This window comes from Acanthochromis polyacanthus, chromosome 12 (genome assembly GCF_021347895.1).
Source record: "Acanthochromis polyacanthus isolate Apoly-LR-REF ecotype Palm Island chromosome 12, KAUST_Apoly_ChrSc, whole genome shotgun sequence".
NCBI classification, from domain to species: domain Eukaryota; kingdom Metazoa; phylum Chordata; class Actinopteri; family Pomacentridae; genus Acanthochromis; species Acanthochromis polyacanthus.
This window is the reverse complement of record NC_067124.1, coordinates 1,622,778-1,640,138: the sequence shown is the minus strand read 5'-3', so window position 1 is coordinate 1,640,138 and position 17,361 is coordinate 1,622,778. Positions and strand designations below refer to the sequence as shown.

Below are 17,361 nucleotides of genomic sequence, written 5' to 3'. Positions count from 1 at the left end.
AGCGTTGCAGGTTTCAATCATTTTCTTTTTAAAATATTCTTTAAAACTGTCCCTGAGGTTTAACATCAAAATATTAGACATACTGAATGACTGTAACCAAACATGTAACTTAAGGTTTACCAATTTCTAAACCTTCTTCAGTAGCAGTTTTTCCACAACATAAAACCAAAACAAAGGTAACAACCCTGCAAACTTGCAATGAAAAGACACATTAACCTTTAACCTGCCCTCCAAATGGCACATCAGGGCTAACCAGGTAGATTCTATTTAGAACAAGGCAGTCTTTACATATAACAGGTGTCTGTGTCCAAATAAAAGAGAGAGTAGACAGACTGACTGAGAGAGAGAGAGACAGACAGACACAGCAGACAGACAGAGAGAAAGATAGAGAGAAAGATAGAGAGAAAGCAGACAGACAGAAAGACAGACCAGGGTTAGATCTTAACTTTTTCTGCACTAGCCACCCGGGCTAGTAGCCCGCAGAATGTTGCACTAGCCCGTTACTTGAAGCCCCCCCGTCGGACGTTATGGGGCGGAACAAATATTCGGATATTAGTCTTTAATAGACCCATATACTGTTGGTTAGATAAAGAGGGCTGCGCGCGCTCCCTGGAGCCAGAAGTATAGCGGCTCGCAGTGGCTTGTCAAGCCATGCGGGTGCATTATCAGTAAAAGATCGCGAAAAATACTTTAAAAAACTCACTTTAACAAATGGCAAGAGGCTCCCACATCCCTGTACACTTACCAAATGGGACTATGACGTTAGTAAGTGGCCCAATATTCAATGGCCTGATATTTATTTATATTTAGTTGAAAAACCTAGCATGTACACTAGAGAGAAGCTGCGAGCATACAAATCTATAGAGGCCTATGATTACGCAGTTTATACAAGGACACTGACTAAGAGTTTTGTGTTTTGATGTCTGAAATCCTACCCAGCCAAAGGCAAGGGCAGAAGACTACGATGTATGAGGCATGGGTGATCATCAACAAAGTGGAGAACTACATACACACAGCAAACTGCACCTGTATGGCGGCGACTCCAGCCACATTATTGTTTATGTCCCCCTGTCACAACAGTCGACAGGGCTTTTATTAGTGGCTCTAATCGTGTGGGAACCGACAGCTCGTCAGTATATTTTGCACTGATTTCGCTTTATTTGCCACAACAGAGCACACACGTGCATTGTTGATGGTATCCTCCGTCCAATTCACTCGCTTGATAGCCTGGAGCCACAGCCGCCTTCAGTTGCTCTGAAACGGCTGAGAGTAGGGTTGCCAACTGTCCCGTATTAGCCGGGACATCCTGTATATTGGGCTAAATTGATTTGTCTCATACGGGATCTCAAATGTCCTGTATTTGTGGGCGCCGCCATTACTGTGGTGTAACAGCACGTCTACTCCTAAATGCTGCCTGCTGAGACAGCGGCAGATATGCTTGTAATCAAAACGTTACAGGACCACAAGAGTACGGTCAAATATATAGGTCTACAGCTCACGCTACACTCTGGCAGCTGACCACACTCCAGAATTCAGTCAATAACAACTACCGGGCATAATCAACAGCAACAAAACAGAAACACGAACACTGATCCAGCATCATGTCTCACAATAAACAAGGCTGGAGCCACATATTTTAGTTTACCAGAGTTTAAGACGATAACAAACCAAACCTCAGCCTGAGCTGACCGTCCTGTTTCTACAGCCCGTCTGTGAACACAGATCACACACAAACACAACTCCAAAATGACTGGAAAAGTCATAATTCCATCTATTTGCTTGCAAGTTGGATAGAATAGATCATTCAGCATGACAATCTGCTTCATATCTGCCCTTGGTTTCATTTCACACGTTAAATAACCAAGCCTGAGTAAACTCCCAGTTAGCCCATAGCATTTAAACTCTGATTAGCAGCTCACAGCCACATATCCTCCAAACAAAACCCCAACAAAAACTCTGCATTTTAAATGAACTGTGTCGCTCACCCATTGATGATCTTATGATCTTCATAAGCCAATGAATTTAGCTGCAGCCGCTGTTCATCTGAAACTTAAACATCCAGCCGTGAAAAATGGCTCCTCCGGTCCAGTAATAGTTAGGTGTTGTCCTCCGTTTGTTGGTAGTTTTGTGCTGTCCCTTTGTTTTTTTATCCCTCCATCAGCTTTACGTCTTCACCGCTGCTAGCCTGGATAGCCTTTAGAATGCTAACTGGCTCCACCGTGCTTATCTCATGAATATTCAATTAGCCATGTGCTGCTTATGCAGATCAATAACTTTAGCACTGAACAGGAAGGAGTATCGCTACCTGATAGTTACGATAGAGAGTTGAGAGGATGTTTTTTAGTGGCACTGTGCACCTGTCCCTTATTTAGTTGTGAGAAAGTTGGCAACCCTAGCCGAGAGCCCCTTGGTATGCGGTAGAACTTAAATCCTTCTTGAGTATTTCGGTTCATACAACCAAAAACACAACAACCTAACATTATGATGCCGATAGTTCAGTGTTAGCTATTAGTTTTGCTACTTCATGTGGTGCGAACAATGCCAGGTAAATGATATGAAGCAGTACTTCTGGCTCCATGATGCGCATGCAGCTGGTTGATGACGTAGGCTCTGATGGCTCTGACACAGCACTAAGGAACACCTGTTTCTCAATCTGAAAGTCACATGTATTTCAATTCTAAAAAACTAACAGATTTTGAGACTTCTTGAATCTCCATACTCACCAGGTTATGCTTCCTGCGCTCAGAACCACTGGCCATCTGGATAAGCCCATTTAAAGCTATGCTATCTTGCAAATTCACTGCAAATCTCCTCACTCACATTTCAAGCAAACTTTTCAAACATGGCTGACATCACCCCACCTCACTGCCCTGCCATCTACCCTGAGTTACAGATTCTGTATAGTGGTCCTATCTTGTGGCAAGTTAAGCACTTATCATGGTGCAACACAGTTACCTGTGTCAATGAACAATGACATCAACAATACATTACAATAGAAATAGAGTGAACTTAAAAAGTTTTGCACTAGCCAACACGGGCTAGTAGCAGAGATTTTGCACTAGCCCGTGGATATCTGCACTAGCCTCGGGCTAGCGGGCTAGTGTTAAGCTCTAACCCTGCAGACAGAGAGACAGACAGAACTGACAGACAGACACAGAGAGAGACAGAAGACACCGCATAGTGTAGCTGCTCTTTTGCGACGCGTGTAGGCTAAACATGCTCCGTATGTAAGGCCACGGGTGTTCCCCCTCCCCCTCCCCCTCCTCCTCCGCAGCGCACACCGTTGTTGCCTCTGCCATTTTTCGTGTGTCCTCCTCTGTCCACCAGCTAGGTCTGTGCGCGCCACAGATATGAGCCCGGCAGCTACGCAGTTGTGTGGTCATGTGACTGAATGACGACCTCGGATTGGTGATATACAGTCATGTGGTAGAACTTTTTGCGGAAGTGTGTATCTAGCAAAATGAAAAAAGTATATGCGTTATCACTTAGATAACAAGAGAAGTAACGAGCCATGAAGTGCAATGTAGTGGAGTAAGAGTTGCGTTTCATATCCACAAACATACTCAAGTAAAAAGTATTGTGCTTTAAATTTACTCATAAAAGTACAATTTATCAAAAAAACTACTCAAGTAAATATAATGGAGTAAATGTAACTTGTTACTACCCACCTCTGGAAAGGAATGGCAAAATATCCCAAAGGACACACCCAGCATCCGACGATGTCCATGTTGTCCAGCCTTCAGGCGGTCAATGGCCTAAAGAATAAATAATTATGCTAGTTTGACCAATCCTATAAAAATGGAACAACCATGTACAAAAATAAAATCAAAATGGCTGTAATTCCTAAGCAGTGTAACGTGTGACTATTTTCGTTGCACATACATTCAAAAATGTGTCCACTGTGACAAAACTGGTGTACCTGAAACTTAGTGAATCTGTCTTTGTGTGTCTTTTGACAGCCCAGCTAGCTAGATAAAGCCTCATGCTATCAGTTCAGGTAAATCCTACATTTGAACACCTTTTTATCCCCCGCCGTGCCGTAGGCACGAAGGGGGATATTGGCGTCGTCGCGTCTGTCCGTATGTCCGTCCGTCCGTCCGTACGTCCGCATTTCGTTTCCGGAGCATATCTCAGGAACTACTTGAGGGATTTCATTCATATTGCACCCAGGCCATCTCTACGTAGTATAGATGTGCTTTTTGGGGTGTATGACCTTGACCTGATTATTTTTATTGTAGTAACGATGTATCGTTTTGTATCGTCCAGTACAGATCATTATTTCTTGCTCTTCGAGGCACTATATATACGGCGGGGGATGTTTTAAGTGAAGCGTGTTTATTACACTCTACCTTCACACCTGTTTGAGCTGTTTGTCGCCTTTGGTCCCCACTCAGTGACAGCAGCTCCACATTTCCTTTGATACCAAGAAAATATTGAAGTGGGATACACAGCTCCGCCGATAAAGAGTGGTTAATGATCAACCCGTGTTCATCTTTACAACGCAGTAGTTGTGCAACATTGCAGCCCGTCTTTCCGAATGCTTCTCTGCCGCATGTGAGCAGACATCTTCAAGAACATATTTAGGTTTTGTTCCTCTAAATAGGATTTTGGAATTTGTTCAATAATTTGACTGCTGTGTTTGCTTACCATAGAATTGTCATTGGCTTCCATTATTCTTTTATTCTTTCCAGGTTACATTTAACAGCGTCATTTTAACCTGTATTTGTAATGAGCCTCTGGAGTGGTATTGCCAAGGATACACACTCGCATAGCAGGGCAGCAGGGCTCAGCCAATCCACACAGCGGATGTTCTTGACTGACATGTGAGAGAGTAATCTGGCAGAACGAGGCGGGGTCAGAGATTCACCACGGCAACCAGTAACAGATTGATTGACAGCTCAGCTCTTGGGGCAAGATGGAGGGGCTGGAGTCAGGACGGGGCGGAGGTTGGTTGAGACAGAAATGGAGGAAGCACAGAGAGAAGATGGGGGGGGGGGGATACGAAGCAGACATGAAAGATAAATCTGACTGAGCATTTCTTCATATGAAAGGAGTTTGTTGCAAGTGGTCACCTCATAATCTGGAAAGTCAGTCAACAATATTGTTGCATCTTCCTGCACGTGGTACAACATATACTGAACAGATTGTACCGCATAGTTAACTTTAACTATGTAGGCTGATTGCATAAAGTGAATCATAGAGCATAATTATCAATCACTCAATCATCTTTGTCTCTCTCCCACTCACTCGGCCTTCTCTCCTGCCTTCGTTCTGTTGTGTTTAATCAGCCTCTGGTGGACGTAGATATTGATTGAGGGTCAGTAATCTGCTCAGGGTTAGTAGCCTGCCAGGACCACTTGAATATATATGTGTGTGTGAGTGTGTGTGTGTGTGTGTGTGTGTGTGTGTGTGTGTGTTCTTGTACTTGTTACATGGTGAGGACCATTTTCTGCATTTAACTATCAAAGTGAGGACATTTTTACAAAGTGAGGACATTTTGGCCGGTCCTCACTTTGAAACAGCCATGTTTGAGGGTGAAGACTCGTTTTTAGAGAACAGGTATGAATTGAGGTTTGGTTAGGGTTAGGGTGAGGATTAAGTTTAGGCAATCAGTTGTGATGGTTAAGGTTAGGGTAAGGCTCTAGGAAATGCATTACGCCTATGGATGTCCTCACTAATATAGAAGTACAAACGTGTGTGTGTGTGTGTGTGTGTGTGTGTGTGTGTGTGTGTGTGTGTGTGTGTGTGTGTGTGTTAGCTTTGCGTTTATGTTCACTAAAAGCTGGTGTGTACACGATCGGTGAGAAGTATACACAAACACACACACACAAGGCAAGTGCATCCTATTGTGCCCTCGCCGAGGCTGAGTTCAGCTCCTCCAGAGGAGCACGTTCAAAGCTGCTAAAATCCATACAGCTTCCTGAACTGTGGCTGCTGTGGATGGTGTATGTGTGTGCGGTCAGGGTTTTTCCTACATTGCAGAATTTCCCGTGCCTCCCAAAGAGGTCTTAGCCAGCCTCAAAGGAAAATCACCAGCATCAAAATGATAACAACTGAGAATATAAAAGCAGTTCAGTGTTTTCACCACTTTTAAGAACTGATGTTTTATTTGCACAGCTATAACATACACTTTTGTTAAGTGGTCAGCAGTAACAAAAAAAAGATTTCTGCCAAGTATCATCTTGCCTGTACTCTTCACAGACGGATCATGCTTACTGCTATGCATAGTCGCTCCCCCAAAGGCCCATTCTGAGCCAAGAACACCCTGGTGTGTGAGAGAGTGTGTGTTTGTATAGTTTCGCTGAGGGGCAGCTGAGATAAAGGCAGAGAAACAAGAGACTGTTTTGTTGTCATTCTGTTTACATATTTGTCTTCTGCATAGAGAAAGTGTGTGTTTTTATTTTGTGCTTTATTGTCGTGTGAACTTTTCACAACTTCCCATGCATTTGTGTGCACAAATGTGTATATGTTTGAGAGACAGGACGGGTACATTCCAGTGCTTCAGAGAATGATTATAATTCTGTGCCTGATTCTGTGTGTGTGTGTGTGTGTGTGTGTGTGTGTGTGTGTGTGTGTGTGTGTGTGTGTGTGTGTGTGTGTGTGTGTGTTCTTGTACTTGCTACATTGTGAGTACCATTTTCTGCATTTAACTATCAAAGTGAGGACATTTTTACAAAGTGAGGACATTTTGGCCGGTCCTCACTTTGAAACAGCCATGTTTGAGGGTGAAGACTTGTTTTTAGAGAACAGGTATGAATTGAGGTTTGGTTAGGGTTAGGGTAAGGATTAGGGTTAGGCGATCAGTTGTGATGGTTAAGGTTAGGGTAAGGCTCTAGGAAATGCATTACGCCTATGGATGTCCTCACTAAGATAGAAGTACAAACGTGTGTGTGTGTGTGTGTGTGTGTGTGTGTGTGTGTGTGTGTGTGTGTGTGTGTGTGAGATAGGGAGCTTGTGTTGTTGGCCATCACTTCATAAGTGTGTGTATGTGAAGTGAATCAGCGTTCAAGATGCCTCTCTGTGGGCTTATATCCAAGTTCACAAAGGTGTGTGTCTGTTTTTTGCACACATATGTTCTAGTGTAGCTTGTTTGTGTGTATGGGTGTGTGTCTGTGTGTGTGTATCGTCTCCCCAGGGCCAGTCCTCGTGCTCTGGTGGACGTTAGCCTGCTAGCTGCCTCCATTCATCTGCTTTATTCGTACACACTACAAAGCATCGCTACTCTCCAGATGCAACTCCCCAAACACACGTACAAACGCACTCACAAACACATACACACATTCTACCCCCCTACTGAGCCATTTTTTCCCATTGTGCTTCCTCTTCCCTTCTTTCCTGTTCTCTCTCTTCATCATGATAACAACAACAGAGTTGAAGCCTCTTGAAGCACTCATTTTGAATATCAAATTGCTTGTGTGTGAGTACGTGAGTGTGTGTGTGTGGGCAGGAGAGTGTTGGGAAGCTGCTGACATTTTCGGTAAGACAGTTTGTGTACTACCTTTTTGCACTACCTTTAAGTGTATGTTTGTCTGCCTGTGAGCATGTGTTTGCATGCAGATTTAACATTTAAGCTGCAAGCTTCAAGTGGATGTATGTAGTTTGTAGTGCCACAAAGGCTCATGGGAGCTGCTGCAATGGTCCTTTTGTGTTACAGTGGTGGGGTCATTGCTGTGCAGCAGTGTGCAGATTTATGTGTTTTTGTGTGTGGATAATATGTGGTTTGAGGTGCAAGGATAAAAGACCTGTCTTGCCCATGAACTCTTTGGGCTCCGTCTAGGCCTCTGAACCCACATATTGTTTGTGAGTGCCTCTTAGGATGTGAACAAGTTCTCTGACACGGACACACAACCTGATGACTTTAGTAAATATGCATTCATGCACATGGAACACAAACTCTGCAGCTAGCATGTTCATACATCATTAGTAGACAGTAACGGTTTACTGATTTTCAGTCTGGCTGATAATCAGAGTCGATATTCAGCATTTTTCTGATAATCGGTATTGTTTTTTAATACATTTTTTAAAAATTGCTGCTTTAGCTGTGATGCAGTTGCCAACTCACTCTATCTGGCATCACTCTGTGATCTTGAGCAACGTTCCACCCGCTGCACTGTCTGATTGTTTTCACATCATGAAGGACAGCCTATCAACACTGAAGGATAGTTGTGGAAAAGTCTTTTTAAATTAAACATAAACAAATGTTGTCATTCTAAGTTTTGACACCAAGATTTTCATTTTAATTTCATTTGGGTGTCGGGTTTAATATGAGATATCACATTATTGGTCTCCTTGATTACAAATAATCAATAACTATATTGATCGTGTCCCCGGGCAGGCTGTAGTATAATTTGAAGTCTTAACTGGAAATAAGTCTCATAGATCCATCCATCTGAAATGTGCTACTGATGGACATGCTGCTCATCATTCTTGTTGATACTTTAGACTGAAACCTAAAACTAAGCAAATGCATTTGTCATGATTGGAAAAATAATTTCTTTATTATTCCATCAACAAAAATATTCTTTCTTTGGGATCCTGCACACCATCGATGTCTGTGTTATAAGACAGGAAGACTGCCTCCACTGCTGCAGCACTGCCACAGCCAGCCCTGTCTTTCTACATTAAGTTTGCCTTTGATAATGGCCATCAACAATATAATGTTTGATTTCATTTCATTATAAGTTTAATTTATATTGAGTTTAGTTTACCCTCATTCAGAGTGAAAGAAAGAGCCCTGGAAAAACACGGCCCTTCACCTACTGTTCTGTTAACTTATTGACATAATGTAGTTATATCCTACACTGGGTTTCTCCTAGAACTGTAGTACACATATATGCTCTGCTCTCTCATTTAATAACCTGCATTTTAAAAACTGTTCAGAAAATGAACTTTTGCATGTTTAAAATGCAGAAATAGGCATTGAAGTGTAGTGAAAGGTGTAACGTTGCTTGTATGATTTCATTATGACTACCAAAAGATAATTTTCCTGATCTGTTTTTGCTGAGAACCACACATCACGACTACGAAAAAATAGGCGACATGGCAAATCTGTGGCTGCAGCAGATAAAACACTGCTGCAGCCACAACTGAGCCGTGTTGCTGTTAACATGAGTGCCGAAATGAAAAGCAAAAGGTTCAGCAAGCGTCACAAATGTGAGGTGAACAGTGTGGCTCAGGTGTAAAAGTACCACAGACACAGTTGTCCTTTTCAAGTTGTGGTAATAATGTTTTTCTGTGTGTGTGTGTGTGCGTGCATGTGTGCGTGTATGTGTGTGCGTGTGCCTGTGCCTGTGTGTGTAGTTTGCACAAGGTGAATACAACTCCAGTGGGTTTGACCTGAATGTGATGCCGGTTTGGAGGAACAATATTACTGGTGATGGAGTTGTGGTCAGCATCATTGATGATGGTGAGTCTAACTTCAATGCAGCACACACACACACACACACACACACACACACACACACACACACACACACACACACACACACACACACACACACACACACACACACTCTTACTCTGACTGGACCATTTACACTTCTACATCTTCTATACTGAATAAATTAGGATGGTTATACTAAATTTTCTGGCTGCAAAATAAGAGCACTGTGGAATATTTTTGAATGTTTGCAAACACAAAATATTGGTTTGTACCAGCACTCTCTCTGGGTGAGTTCTTAATTTCATTTTAATCATAGATTTTTTTCCCCTGCTTAACCAGGAACACATAATTTTTTTTGAGAAAATAAATACATATCAATTAGGAATTTGCATATTGCAGCGATCCCTCGTCCAGCATTTTGAGACAGACTGTGCTGTGTCCTACCCAAAAACATCTTAGGATAGTGAACACTCTTCAGCGTGATGAAACTTAACTGTGGCCTTGAGAGGAGAGGGTGAATGATTTATGTTGGCACCCCCCCACATCCCACCACCACCACCACCCTACCACCGTCATCTTCGTCTCAGTCACGCCACAATGAGAATTCATTTCTCTCTGATTGCTGGGATATCTGGCAACAAGGGAAATGAGAGAGCGGCATCTTATGGGCTCATTCATCAAGAACTAATTGAAGCCTCACTAGTCTCAAGTGCTGATAGAGCTGGAGTAGTTTTTGGAGTGTGCTGTTTTGTCTGTGTGTGTTAAAGTGTTCATGTGGTGCTTTCTTTTTGCATCCTAGTGCCTCTGACTCGGCGGTGTGTGTGTGAAAGTGACATTCTTCTAAGAAGCACTGTGTTTTGTGTGTGTGTTCTTACCACTTGTTCGTTTAAGTGCGTCAGTTTTTTAGTGTCTGGTTTCGATGAAAGATGCTGCTGTTGTGGTGAGCTGCTGTGGAGAGGAGGCCTTCTTTCTGCTCTGCATCCCTCTGCATACAGACAGACCCTCTATATATGTGTGTGTGTGTGTGTGTGTGTGTGTGTGTGTGTGTGTGTGTGTGTGTGTGTGTGTGTGTGTGTACAGAGGTGGAGGGTGGATACAGAATGAGCAAGCAAGCAGGAGAGAAGGAAAAAGAAATTAAATAGAGGAAGGATATAGAGGGAAATGTCAGGAGAAAGCAAAAAGGATTCAGAGAGAGGGAGAGAGTGTATGTGTTAATGTATGTGTGTGTGCATGCATGTGTGTGTGAATGAGACACAGAGTATTAGACTTGCACCACTGAATCTGCTCTCCTCTGAGGCTATTGTACTCTGCTCCACCTCTCTGTATTGATTCCACTGGGCAAGAGCTCCCTCACTCTTTCTCCTTCGCTCTTCATCTCTTCCTTTCTTCCTTTTTTCTCCTTTCCTCTTCTTTTTTTTTTGCTGTTCCCTCTTTGTTAACTAGGAGGTGACTTCTTCCTCTGTCCACCCTTCTTCTTTTTTCTCTCCCTCCTCCTTGTTCTTTTTCTTCCCTCTCTGCCTCCCTCCTTTCTTGGACAGTCTGCCTCTCACAGCTGAAGGATCATGTACACGCTCACCTTTAGCCACCTTTCAATCGATGCCTATTGATTTTGATATCACAATGAAATAAATAATTTTTCTTTGAGTGAAAGCGCCCCGGCCCCTCCTCCTCCACTGTCCTTCTCTACCTCCATCCTCCAATTCAATCCTTCTCTTTTAGAGGTAATGTAATTGGCATCTGAGGCTGCTCCTGCACAGCCGTTGAATCACATTCACCGTGCCACCTTCAATTTGTATAACTGGGTTTGGGTTTGCTCTGACTCCACTGTTTCAGACTGTTCTCTCACAGTTGCACAGTTAGATATAGTTACATCAGCTTTCTGTTATTGCTGTACTTTATGAACTCTAGCATAACCCTTAAAAACTCAAAGCTCAATAAAATCAGGGCCCTCATTTATCAATTGGGTGCATTCACATTTTTTTTCTGTAAAACTTGTGCTCATTTCTACAAATAGAATCTGTGCACAGACAAACCCCTCGAGTAATAACAGGTAAATTTCACTTAAACACACACCAACCTCATTTAAAGGCATTAGAGGAGATTTAATTTCCTACGACTTTGAACGTAGCATGCGCATGCGCATGCGCATGCGCACATACAACCTCTCCCTCACCCCCCTCTAACCTCCCCCCTCTTAACATTTACGAAGAAACGCCCCCCTCCAGAAACTTGCGTAGGACTCGTGAAGTTGTCTTTTATGGCTGGGTCCCTCTGTATCTTTATCTGCCATCATGTAAAAAAAGATGAGCAAAACAAGTCGCCAGCTAACTACGAAGCTATACCAAAGCAACACATACACAAAACACGTAAGTCCAAGGCGTACGTAATCTACGTAACTAGGCCTGAGCCGGAAGATTTTTGATTGACAGGAAAGGGAGCAAACCAAACGCCTCGGTCCGAGCGCATTGATTGGCTGATGTTTTTCAGGTCCTGCCATGTCCACAGTTATTTTTTTTTATTTTTTATTCTTTTAGAAACCATACATACAAGTCCACTAAAGGTCAGTGTACTCATTTTATGTGAATCAGACAAATTAAATAAACAAACAAAAAAATCCTCCATAATGCCTTTAAGCATATTTTATTGATTTTCAGCTTTTTCTCCTGAATATGTGCATTCACTGTTTTATTTTGAAATGGAAATGTGTTTGATTTAGTATGATAATGACATTATGTAACTATGTCTTAGTTTGATCCTCCTTTTCAAGTACCAGATCAGATCACTGGGTTGATTCAATTGTAATCAATCTGCATTGATAAAGAACTGTTGCGTTTATGTACCAATAATTTAATAGCTTTAACACAATGCATTTTAATTGCTTTCATTAATTTTTGCAAATTTCATTTGAGTTTTATCGTCATTTTTTATCCACAATGAGCCTAAAGATGTCAAATAAAACTGTTTGGTGATAGGGAGGAGAAACCTGATCAGGTGTGCACACCAGATATTGTGCAGTTTAACATCCATCCATTCATTCATTCATCCATCCATTATCTATACACCACTTAATCCTCATTAGGGTCATGGGGGTGGAGTCTATCCCAGCAGACTGAGGGTGAAGACAGGGTTCACCTGGACAGGTAACAGTCTGTCACAGGGCTACACATAGAGACAAACAATCACACTCACAATCACACCTACAGACAGTTTAGAATCCCCAATTAACCTCAGCATGTTTGTGGACTGTGGGAGGAAGCTGGAGAACCTGGAGAAAAGCCACACATGTACAGGAGAACATGGAGATTCTGTGCAGAAAGATCCCAGCCCGGCTCATGAACCGGGGATCCTCTAGCTGCAGAGCGTCAGTGCTAACCATTGAGCCAGTAGTATTACAAAGTAAAGTATGGAAACAGTGATGTTTGAAGACACACTTCTTACCCTTTATCCCCTTCTGTATCTTCAGCTCCTATTTATCCCTCACTTACTAAATTCATCCATAGCAAGTAACTCTACATGAAAGCTTGAGTTGATCATGTATGACATTCTGGAGGCGTTTCTGTATGTAAATCAGCTTGTACGCGTAAGAATGTAGACTAGGTGAGATTTTTCATTTTCCTAGAATAAAAGCACGAATACACACATTTGATTAATACCAACTATCTTGTTTGGGCAGTTCCTCTAAGCACACATTAAGAACTATGCATAGTTTGATAAATGAGGCCCCTGGACACTTTTATAGGAAGAATAAAAGACAGCTGTCACATACTGTGCACGTCAACATAAGCAGTCTGTCGTCAAAGGATTATGCCCGGCGAGTGGGTTAAGGGTATAGATTCATCAGAGAAATTGCATCCACCTCCCCCACCCACCTTGTCCTGCTACTGTACAACAGCCTCCCTGTCACCCAGCTATCAACGCCGGCCTCTGTCCGTCAGGGCCAGGCAGGCTAGAAGCACTCCCGTATCGATCGGCGCTTACGCCATTGTCATTACATGTCATTGGTACACAGAGAAACACGAGACGCAACCTTTCACTGGGAGATGGAGGTAAAGCGATGGATGAGTTGATGGATGAAGAGTAATGAGAATTTACACAAAGAAGACTAAACAATGTCAAAGGTAATCCGAAGAGCAGTGGGCCCTATAATACAGGGCTGTTATATCTCACACTGATTTGTCAAGTGTATGGAAATAACTCTTTTTGGATATGCTGTCTTCTTCCGCTCTGTGCGAGATTTCAGGATAGGATGTAAAAATATATGTGGGTAAACATCAATTTGAGCCAGTAATGCACCCTGGAGCAGGTGTAGACACTGTCCCATTTCTTCTTTTTTATGTGGTAGGAATTAGACACCACAGTAAGCTGAAGGTAGAATTTTATAGTTGCACCTTGAAAAGCACTGCACTGAGGGGATAATGTAAGCCTAATATAGATGCAGAGCTGCATTTATGTTGTCATAGCGTATGTATCTATTGGTTGATGTAGGAGGTGTGATAAAAGATTTTATGGCTGATTATGAAGGCTTACGTAGCCGCTCTAAGAGGTAGAGCTGTATTTTTGATATTCTACAACCAGAGCTGATTGACTTAATGAGGTGTGTCCACGCAGTATAAATAGTATTTACTGTACTGTCTGCTGGTGTTGAGTGTCACAGTAGAACTGAGTGGGTCAGAGTCTTCAGAAAAACTGCATCACTGACAAGTCAATTTAGATAATGAACTTTAGTATTGTCACTACTTTACTGTGTAATTGAAGTTGCTTTTAATTCAGTCTCCTCTATCGCTGATGTCATTGTACATGGTCCAAACTTGAGAAACTGTCATTTGAAGGCATTTTAACATCTTCAGTATTACAGTGCCCTGATATTAGCCATCCAGAATATTTACTCCATGTTTTGCAGTCATTTCAGAACAGCTGGCGTTGTATGATTGAATTAAACTGCGTTATCGTACCAATGAAGCTAAAACAAGAAATCCAAATGTTACAGAAAAGTAAAATTCTGCTTTTAATTCACAATACTGATGATGCTTTATACATGTGTGTATGTTAGTGGTCTGTTAGAGTTCGGTCTTACTAATGATCTGTTTCCATCCCAACTTGTATTTTCCTACTGCAGCGATAACCAAAGCGGCCATAATTTCTCTAATCACTTTGCATTAGAAATGTGTTCACATCAGCCACTGAGCACGCAGCCGGCTGCTGTTGAGATTCTCCTTAGTACAAAATAATAACGCCAATTACACGATTATCTTTACACTGAGCAACAAAGTCCTCAAAAAGTAAGTGACCGGAGTAGTTGCTAGGCAACACAGGTGTACCTGCATGAGCACAGTTTTTGGTTATTAAGTTAGTATTTATTGTAGGATGGCTTTAAATAGTAGTGAGCTACTGTCCTGTTGATATTTTTGAAAGTTGTAGTTAACTGTATTTTTTGAACTGGGCAAAGCTGTTGTAGTTAAAATTGTTCACTTTATCTTGTAGTTTGTGGTGTTTGGGTTTTGTTTTCAACACTGAGAGCCGAAGGTTTGTAACTGTGTAATAAGATAAGCCTCATCTTTACAGTGTGTGTCTCAGTATCTTCTCCTCAGTGTCTGTAAATACTTGTATGCTCTCAGTGCGTGTGCGTCCATGCATTAAGGCGAGCTCCTGGCTTAAGTCCAAAGACTGTCAGAAGCCTGTTGTGTGTGTGTGTGTGTGTGTGGTGCTGTTTGGTAGAAATGACACTGGCCGGCCATGTAAAAGTGTGTCTGACAAGGGGAGCGACGGAGTCAGCGCTTTTTTTCCCTCCCTCCTCGCCCCCCGCTGTTCAATCCATCCAGCTGCTGTCACCACAGGGGAGCAGACAATCTATCAAGGCATCGGGATGCATTCTCCTCACCTGCGCCGCGCCTTTAATGAACAGCCAACATGATCCCGGCTGACAAGCAGGAAATGGATGTAATAAAGATTGTTTCTGCATGCTCTTTGCATCCCTGATAAATCACCTCGCTGTGCAACAGATACGGGAGCCACATGGAAATTTGATTTCACACGGCAAGGGGGAGGAAGAAGAGAGCAGTGGGGGGGGAAAGAGAGCTGCTAGTGGCAGGGTCACTCTATTTTATTCCTCTTTTTCTCCATTGGAGCAATGGAGCAAGATGTGTGGGGGCTGAATAGAGGGCCTGTTTTTTTTGTTGTTGTTTATTTGTGTGTGTTTGTGCTTTTACTTCCCTCTAACACTCTGTTCAGCCTGGAACATGCCTCTGTCCCTTTAAGTCTAAAACCACAACAGATGATGTGTGCAGATGTTCACGTAGGTGTCAGTCATCATAATTGGACATAGTATTAATGTGTGCACTAGGGGGCAGGGCGGCATTTACCAAAACCACAAAACACAGGAAGAAAGGAAGGAGTCTAAAGATGGGAACCTGTTTTCAAAACAAAATATGCAACTACTAAGCTAAAATAAATAATTAAAAAAACAGCATTTTTCTGTATTGTTAAATGAAGTTATTAGGCATACATAGTTGGTTGACGGTTGGCATCTTCCACTAACTTTTAATGTTTCCAGCTGCATGACACAGGAAAAAGTCCAGGTGTAGAAATCATGGAAGTCACTGTTCTTGTATGTGCAGGCTAAAGATGGTTAGGCTTTCCATACTGAATGAAAACAAAAGAAAGATGACAACTGTTCGAACTTTTTTATTTTCTGAGCTTACCTGCTCAGTATTAGCTAAGATTATTCATTAGAACCACTGGCAGGTAAAGTGTGCATCATAGGTTATCTTGTTACAATGCAATGCTCTGCTTGTAAACCTGGAGTCCTGTCAGTTATTTAGAAGTAACTTTACATTATTTAAGTTACTTTACATATACATATATTTATATACATATATTTATATAACCTGCCTAAACATTGTTGCGGACCTACCACAGACTCTGATGACAGGGACATTCTCCAATGGCAGCAGTCTCCAAAAGCAGGACAATGCATGCCACTGTACCACAACAACTGCTCAGGAACGTGCCAAAGAGTCCACAGCCCAATCCCTTTAAGCATGCATGCACACTACAACCAACAGGGCCCAAAGGATCCACTGCCATCACAGCAACAGACATCAAAGGACACCTCTAGGGTCCCATGTCCATCCCCTGAGGGACCTGAGCTGTTTTGGAAGCAGAGGAACGTCACAGTGTTAGTCAGGTGGTTTTGATATTTCAGCAAATCAGTGTGAACCTAAAGCAGGATGCCAGACTGTTATTATCAGTCTGAACTCTATTCTCTCACCATACTGTGGCTTAGCAATTAATGGACAATCCTTTATTTTGAATGAGCAGTAACCAAATGCACTTATATGTAACTAATCTATTCATCTAATGATAAACTGTTTTACCTTGAAAATAAGCCAGCAATTTCTTACTACTGTTTGTAGCAAACTAGCTAGCTGGACATGCTAACATTTACATTAGAACAGATCAGCACACTTTCTAATGCATTCCTTACACTTGATTTGTCTTTGGTTTAGGAAAGGCTTTAAACTGACTAAAAGGATGGCTGCTCTCTGTTCATCATACACAGCCTGCACATTTTTTATTTTTGTTTCTTTTCTTAGCTTTTAGTTGCCATTTCTGGCAAATAGATACCAGCAAAGGTTCGTGGCTTTGATTGGTTCACACAATCTACGATGTGTTTGTTAAAGTTAGAAATGCTAGAAAACATTTTTGAGATGACCAGACATAATTATGATCATTTCACAGTTAAGTTCAACGTTAACAAGCCTATACCTACTTCAACTAGCTTACTGTTTCTTTTCTAAAATTTAAAGGCTAATCAATATGATCATGCAAATTATAAAGAGAACTTCCTCTCTTCACATAAAGCTACTGAACTACATATGTTTTATGTTTCCCCAACCATTTAAAGTAGTGTACATTTTATCACTAAAATAATTTGGAATAATTGCCTTGTTTTGTTATACTAAAGTCATGTAATGGAGAAA

General features: G+C 42.0%; 1 protein-coding gene across 4 annotated transcripts in view; it reads left to right on the top strand.

Moving 5' to 3' along the window:
• Nucleotides 1–17,361, top strand: part of LOC110958292 (proprotein convertase subtilisin/kexin type 4-like) — a 230,409-nt gene that overhangs the window by 43,650 nt on the left and 169,398 nt on the right. For 3 of the 4 annotated variants that reach the window (XM_051956577.1, XM_051956574.1, XM_022204760.2), the window contains one exon: nucleotides 9,301–9,406. The exons of the other annotated variant lie outside the window; for it this stretch is intronic. In XM_051956577.1, the coding sequence (XP_051812537.1) occupies nucleotides 9,346–9,406 (61 nt within the window). In that variant the 5' untranslated portion in view covers nucleotides 9,301–9,345. The remainder of the gene's footprint in view (nucleotides 1–9,300; nucleotides 9,407–17,361) is intronic. 4 annotated transcript variants of the gene reach the window in all.